The following is a 7777-nucleotide window of genomic DNA, read 5'->3' as shown; positions in this document are numbered from 1 at the left end:
CTTCGAGCCTGCCCCGCCATTCAATAAGATCATGGCTGATCTGAAGTGGATCAGTTCCACTTTCCCGCTTTCTCCCCATAACCCTTAATTCCCTTGTCTATCAAAAACCTATCTACCCGTGACTTAAATATATTTAGCGAGGTAGCCTCCACCACTTCAACAGGCAGAGAATTCCAGAGATTCACCACCCTTTGAGTGAAGAAGTTCCTCCTCAACTCTGATCTAAACTGCCCCCCCCCCCTTTATCTTGAGGCTGTGCCCTCTAGTCCTGCTATCCTTTCTAAGCAGGAAGAATCTCTCTACATCTACCCTATCCATCCCCTTCATTATCTTATATGTCTGTATAAGATCCCCCCTCATCCTTCTAAACTCCAACAAGTACAGACCCAGTCTATTTAGTCTCTCTTCAAAGTCCAACCCCCTCATCTCCAGTATCAGCCTAGTGAACCTCCTCTGCACTCCCTCCAAGGCCAATATATCCTTCCGCAAGTGCAGTGACCAAAACTGCACACAGTACTCCAGCTGTGGCCTCACCGGTACCCTGTACAGTTGCAGCAAGACCTCCCTACTTTTATATTCTATCCCCCTCGCTATAAAGGCCAGCATCCCATTTGCCTTCTTGATCACCTGCTGCACCTGCAGACTGGGTTTTTGCGACTCATGCACAAGGACCCCCAGGTCCCTCTGCACCGTAGCATGCTGCAGCTTTTCACCTTTTAAATAATAATTCCTCCTACTATTATTTCTGCCAAAGTGGATAACCTCACACTTGCTAACATTATACTCCATCTGCCAGGTCCTCGCTCATTCGCTCAGCCTATCCAGATCCCTCTGCAGACTTTCCACACCCTCCGCGCAGTTTGCTTTTCCACTCATCTTCGTGTCATTGGGTTACAGGGATAGGGCCTGGTTGGGATTGTTATCAGTGCAGACTTGATGGGTTGAATGGCCACCTCCTGCCTTGTAGGGATTTATGGAAAGTGAGAATGGATTCAGCGGTCCAAAGAGTTTTTATACAAATTCTCATTGGAGGAAGAAGGTGAAGGACGGAAAGGTGTCTGCATGCCGCTCCAGCAGGAGGCACTGCATATGGGACAAGATCAAGGGGAGAGTGAGCATCAACAGGAGGCTGAGGAGTGGAGACTTAGATTGAGGGGATGACTAACAACATCAAGAGGCTATCGTCCACAAGTGTCCTTTGTGCAAATGAGTGAGAGACAGTGTGGGAAAAGGCTACTATTGTCCAGATACCTGGTCCGCCACATACACCATGTGCAACTATAAAATCGTTGCCCAATTTTTCCAAACAGAAACAATTCCTCCAATAAATTCTACTTGAAGAAAAGTTCCAGCTCACAAGATACCTCAAAAATGTATATTTTAATTAGTTGTAGAATTAAAATTTGTACACTTTCTTTAAAAATACATCACAAACATTAATCACAAAAAAGGAATCAACAGCACATTTTCAAGACTTCAAGTGTAAACAGATTGTGAAATAATTCAACGTTTATTCAACATTAGATCATTCCCTCAAGTTGAATTATAAAATGTGAACTGAGTACAGCATCAAACAAGTAAGCAGATTTTCAATTTTCCTCTTAAATTGTAAGAAAGTCTTGAATTATTGCAGCACCAAATTTTGTTTCCACCGTCAAGAGATTTGTGGCCCTAATTTTCAGTGGTCTAGTTTTCCAATGGCAATTCATGTCAACCAGTCATTAATAACTATTTTATTGAACAAGAAGGAGGATTTGTATAAAACATCCACTAAAAAAAGAACATTGAGAAATTCGGGAAAGCATGAAAGTAATTTGTTGCCAAGGCTTGACAGCACGTAAAGTGCACTGTAATCCAAAATCATCCCTGTAAATTACTAGGGCATTTTGAAACATTTTAATACCACTCAGTAGCTTTCAAGTGAGCAATGCTGTCACTTTCCTGATGTCAAGCTTTGAGAGAGTCTAGAAAGGCATGTAAAAACCATTTGTGATCCTGTACATTAAATACTATCCCTTTGGATGTAATGAATGGCTACACACAGCAAAAGATGTTAACAGAAAATGAAATAATTTGTGATGTAGTCTCTATCTTTGTGCCAACATACACACCTGAAATTTGACACCGATTTGACACACAGGTTAGAAATAGTGGAATTAATCCAGCATTGCAATTACCAGTGACAGAACGGTGATATTCTCAAATGGCAGACTATTCTGTCATTCATGTAAAATGCTGGTTAAAGTGCAACCTGCTACCATATCTCTAGTAAACAACAATCTTCCCATGAGGATGGTTACATTTTAGATGAAGGCTAACATTCGAGGAAAAACACTGATGACTACATTTAATCTGTGTGGGATTTATGTCCAATTGGAATAGAAGAAAACCAAGGGGTCATCATTGTAAAGTAGAGACTCTAAGCGGCATCATAATCCGCGATTCCATGTAGCGGATCAAGGGAACTGTAAAAATTAAGACACAGGGATAGAGTTAACCACTACATTATATAAAAGTCAATACATCACATATCCTTTGTCCTTCACTGTAAAATTTAGAACAGTATGGCATGGGAACATGTCCTTCAGCCCATGATCTGGTGCCGAACATGACGCCAAGTTATACTAATCCCTTCTGCTTGCCCGTGGTGCATAATACTCTATTCCTTGCATAATCATGCACTTACCAGAAGCCCCTTAAATGCCCTTATTGTATCTACCTGCACCACCACCCCTGGCAGCACGTTCCAAACACCTACCACTCTGTGTAAAAAAAAAACTTGCCCCTCACATCTCCTTTGAATTTTGCCCCTCTCACCTTAAGTGCATGCCCCCTAGTATTAGACATCTCAACACTGGGAAAAAGATTCAGACGGTCATCAGAGCTAAAATCTTGTATAACTTCGGTTGAGATTTTAAATTCATGGATAGCTGAAGTTTATTTTGTTTGCCACTGCCACACATTTCAGACATTGTAACATCAACAATTTGCATTTAAATCAGACTTTTAACATAGAAAAAAAAAGCCATAACATAGAAAATAAAAGTGTGGAGAAAGATTAAACGCTGAACCAAAAAAAGATCTGAGGATGGTGACCAAAATCTTGGTCAAAGGCATGGGGTCTTGGCCTACACTGGCTTCAGGACCACCAATGCGTCAAATTTAAAATTCAAATCTCTCCAGGCCCTCACCCTTCCCTGGGTTTGTACCCACTTCCGACCCTAAACTCTGGCATCCTACCCTTCCCCTCACTCCCTTCGCACCACCATTGGCCCTCAGCTAGCTAGGCCATAAGCTCTAGCAACTCATTCCCCAAAACTCTTCTCCTTTAAGATCCTCCTCATTACAACTGAGCTCTCCGGCCAACTTTCAGTCATTCCTTCTAAAATCTCCTCCTTTGGCCTGGAGTCATCTGTGTCTCCTATGGGGAGGCTTGGGATGTTTTAAAAGACTTCCAAAGGAAATGGAAGTGGAGGGATTTGAGGAAAGAATTGGGCTGAGGCAGCTCTAGGTATGGCTGCTGATGGTGGATCGAAGGAAGGAAAGAACGCACACGAGACTGTAACCAGAGGAAGGAAGAGTTCAAGGGTGGAATTGTAGGACTGGGGAAGATTGGAGAGGGGAAACCATTGTGGGATTTAAACAGAAGGACGGAAATATTAAATTTCAGGAATGAGGGACTGGAAGTCAATGTATCAGCGAGACAGTAGTGACAGGAAGTACGGGATAGGGTATGAATAACACAGTTTTGGACAAGCTAAAGTTTCTGGAATATGGGGGATGAAAGGATTAAGAAGTCAGAACCTCAATTCCGAATTGAACAGCCCGAGTCAGGGCCAGGGAGGAGAAACAGCGTGGCTGAAAAGTTTTTGTGGGAGACACCAAAGGCAATGATCTTCCCAATTATTGGATAAAAGGAATTATAGCTCGGCTATGATTTGATGTTGAAGAAGCAGTCTTCAGAGGTTGTGAAGATGTTGGGGAGGTCGAGATAGATGGCATTGATGTAAACATGGAAGCTGACCCCATGTCTCGGATGATGTCGGCACCTATCTGAAGAAGGGGCCATGGGTGCATGTGGAGGGACCTCTAATGTGACAGTGCAGGGGTCGAGGTGAGAAGTTATTTGTGGAGCTGCTCTGGCCACAGCTGTGGATGTATGGAACCATTTAAAGAAGTTTCAATGCACTGAACAATAGCTGGAGAAGGGGATAGTGTGGTCAACTGTGCCTAGGGCTGCAAAGAGGTCAATGGGAGACGATGCATCACAATCACAGAGAATGTGATTCATGTCAATTCAGAGCTGTGAGTGGGACAGAAACCCGACTGGAAAGATTGAAACAGGAATGACCAGGAAAAATGATCTCAGATCTGGGAAGTGGGAACATATAAGATTTTGGAGAGGAAAGGAGGCTTCTATCTATTGAATGTATTGTATAATTTGTTTCTGATCTGGATACAGAAGCAAGCTGCAGGGAGGTTTTAGTTTTTTTTAATACTTGGATTTTCTTCTTTCCTCTCCTATTTCTCCTTCACTTTATTAGCAAGATATGCATCCATCTTAATGGGACTTCCAATTAATTTTGTTTTTATTGTTAAGGTTTCTCAGTTTTCATCAACAGGCTCAAGGTTACCTGTATAATAGACGCACTCATCCCACCCAGGCTTTTGCCAGGCTGCATTCCGTGTTTCATGTCTGGATTCAAGGTCTTTGTAAGCTAGAATTGATAGAAAAAAAAATGAAATTAAGTGTTTGTAATTCTCATTCACTTTCGATGGGCTAAGTAAGAAGAAACTGTCACTACTAGCGGGAGGGCCAATAACCAGAAGACACAGATTTGGGATAACTGGCAAAAGAACCAGAGGGGAGGTGAGGGGATTTTTTTTGTTTTAGCAAAGCGAGTGGTTAGGATCTCCAACCAAGATGGAAGCAGACTCAATAATAGCTTTCAAAAGGGAATCGGATATACTCCAGGAAAGAGGGATTGTCAGGGCTATAGGGAAAGAGCTGTAACATGCGGACAGCTCTTGTACAGAGCTGGCCAAGACACAATGGACTAAGTGGCCTCCTTTTGTGCTGTGTCACTCTATGAATTTGTAATAGGGCTGTTGAATGCATTCCGTCATGTCAACATAAAACGTGTGACACTTCAACCTCTTCATTCATTTTGTGTGAACAATGTAACACCCCACAATCCAAATGGTCAAGTATCAACAATCGTGCTAGCTAGTGCCATATTAATATGATGGGAAGGGCATCTAGAAATTCAACATTTGATTCCGAGCATGAGTGACCCATTATGGAGGCTGTTTACTGGAGGACAGGATAGATTTTTCAATCTGGATAAAAGCAAATTATTGCGGATGCTGGAATCTGAAACCAAAAGAGAAAGTGCTGGAAAATCGCAGCAGGTCTGGCAGCATCTGTAAGGAGAGAAAAATGCTGACGTTTCGAGTCCAGACGACCCTTTGTCAAAGCTAAAAAACATTGAAAGTGGGAGACATTTAGATTATAGATAGATATTTATATAATTTATTCAAATCTACCACCCTGGTGCAAGACTGCCGTTTGACAATCTCTTCACAGACCCACATGCCTGGGTGGCAAACTGAAAATCGACCCCAAACACGACTGGGAAACCCAACTTCATTCAGCTTACCCCAAAGGTGATGCACCACGTACAGGTCACCAACCAGTGAAAAGAATCCACCCACAGCTTCATTGTTTTCCTGGCGGAATCGAATGGCTCGTGCCCTGAGGATAATCAAAAAAAATCGAACTAGCTCAAAACAGCATGAAAGTTGTCATTTCTATTGTCCTGGCTCTGTTCTGATTATTGAAAAATCTTGATGTAAACAAAAGGAGACAATGTTTTTTTTCATTAGTTATTTTTAGTCTTTCTTGACTTTCAACGTTATATGTCGTTTTCCTCCTTCGGTGCAACATATAGTCATAAAATAGAATCACAGAGTTCCTACAGTGCAGAAGGCGGCCATTTGGCCCATTGAATCTGTACCAACCCATTTAAAAAAAAATTATTCAGGCCCTATCTTGGTAACCCCACATATTGCACACCCCACTGATGTGCACATCTTGGGAAACTAAGGGGCAATTTAGCATGGCCAATCGACCTAATTTGTATTTCTTTATAGTGTGTGAGGAAACCCACGCAGACACGGGAAGAATGAGCAGCCGGAGGAAACCCACGCCGACACGGCGAGAATGAGCAGCTGGATGAAACCCACGCAGACACGGGGAAAATGTGCAAACTCCACACAGACATTGACCCAAGGCTGGAATTGACCTTGGGTTCCTGGCGCCATGAAGCAGCAGTGCTAACCACTGTGCCACCATGCCGTTCCACACAGAAAGGAACTGCAAATGATAGTGAATGTCTGGGCAATGTAACAAAGTATGCTGGAATGTAGGCAAGCATTTGAGAATAACATTTTCACAGGTTCTGCTAGTCAAACCACATTTGGGCATCTTGTTGCAGAAAAAAAGGATTGGAAGGAGTGCAGAGACCAAAGGTGATGCCAAATGCATAAGGGATGAGCTGTAATGAAAGATGAGAAAAGCTCAAACCAAACAGTCTTTGTGGATTTTAACAACGCTCTTTACAAGATCCCACATGGCAGACTGGTCAGAACATTCTAGACTCAGGATTGGAAAGTGACAAGTTGAATCCACTACTGACTGGTGGCAGGAAGCTGGAAGGTGCCATTGTGACTGAAGGCTGTTCCCAGTGGCGTTCCAAAAGGTAAAAAAGATGAGAATATAATTTTGAAAGGTAGGCTCCTGGCCCCACATTCTCACCGTTTCAAAGATTGGCTCCCTCTAGCTCTGTAACGTTGCACATCTCTGGCCTTATCTCCGTCTGTCTGACCTTGAAATCACCATCCACAGCCGGAATTCTCTGGCCATTCACGCCCGACAGCTGCTGGCAGCGAGGACAGAGAATTTGGCACTCAGCCAATTCTCCACTCACTGCAGCAGGACTGGAGAATCCCAGCTGCGAGCGAGGCCGGAGAATCTAGAATTAACCAAACCAAATCTTCCTGGTCAACATTCCAGAACTCCACCCTCTGTAAATCCTAAACTCTATTGCCCGTATCCCACAACAGGTCCTGCTCATTCATCACCCATACTCTCACAGATCTACAATGAACCACAGTGCCATAGCATCTTGAAGTTAAACTTTTCAACCCCACATTTAAATCCCTCCGATCCTTCCCATCTGTTATCACCTCCAGCTCTATACTTCGTCATCCCAGCCCACCCTGCCTCTGTGATCCTCTGATTCTGCCTACTTTGCATCTCTTCAGCCGAATATTGATGACCACGCCTTCAGCTACTGAGAGCCCATAGTCTGGGATTCCTAAATCCTTCTGCCTCTCCTATTTTCGATCCTCTTTAAAATGGATGGCACAGTCTGCCTCACAGCACCAGACAGCTGGGTTCGATTCCGAGGTTGGGTCACTATTTGTGTGGAGTCTGCATGTTCTCCCTGCGTCTGTGTGGGTTTCTTGCTGATGCTCTGGTTTCTTCCCACAGTCCAATAGATGTGCTGGGTAGGGAGAATTTAGCATGGCGAATGCACCTAAGTTACCCAAACAGATGACTAGGGGATTTTCACAATAACTTCATTGCAGTGTTAATGTAAGCCTACTTGTGACACTAATAAATAAACTTTAAACCCATAATTTTTAAATCTTTCATTTTGGTCAGTGCCCTAATACCTAATTCTTTGGCTACATATCTATTTTTTAATTACAC

General features: G+C 43.1%; 1 protein-coding gene across 1 annotated transcript in view; it reads right to left on the bottom strand.

Moving 5' to 3' along the window:
* Nucleotides 1-1361: 1361 nt before the first annotated feature.
* The window catches only part of LOC145355906 (protein NipSnap homolog 1-like), a 34387-nt gene continuing 27971 nt past the window's right edge, over nucleotides 1362-7777 (bottom strand). Inside the window, exons 8-10 of the mRNA XM_080208379.1 lie at nucleotides 5661-5755; nucleotides 4635-4718; nucleotides 1362-2465 (exon numbers count right to left, since the gene is read on the bottom strand). Coding sequence (XP_080064505.1) covers nucleotides 2401-2465; nucleotides 4635-4718; nucleotides 5661-5755 — 244 coding nt within the window. The 3' untranslated portion in view covers nucleotides 1362-2400. The remainder of the gene's footprint in view (nucleotides 2466-4634; nucleotides 4719-5660; nucleotides 5756-7777) is intronic.

The sequence above is a fragment of the Carcharhinus amblyrhynchos genome, chromosome 20 (assembly GCF_965287045.1).
Source record: "Carcharhinus amblyrhynchos chromosome 20, sCarAmb.v2.hapA, whole genome shotgun sequence".
Classification (NCBI taxonomy): domain Eukaryota; kingdom Metazoa; phylum Chordata; class Chondrichthyes; order Carcharhiniformes; family Carcharhinidae; genus Carcharhinus; species Carcharhinus amblyrhynchos.
The sequence above is the reverse complement of the archived record's forward strand: the minus strand, read 5'-3'. Positions and strand labels throughout refer to the sequence as shown.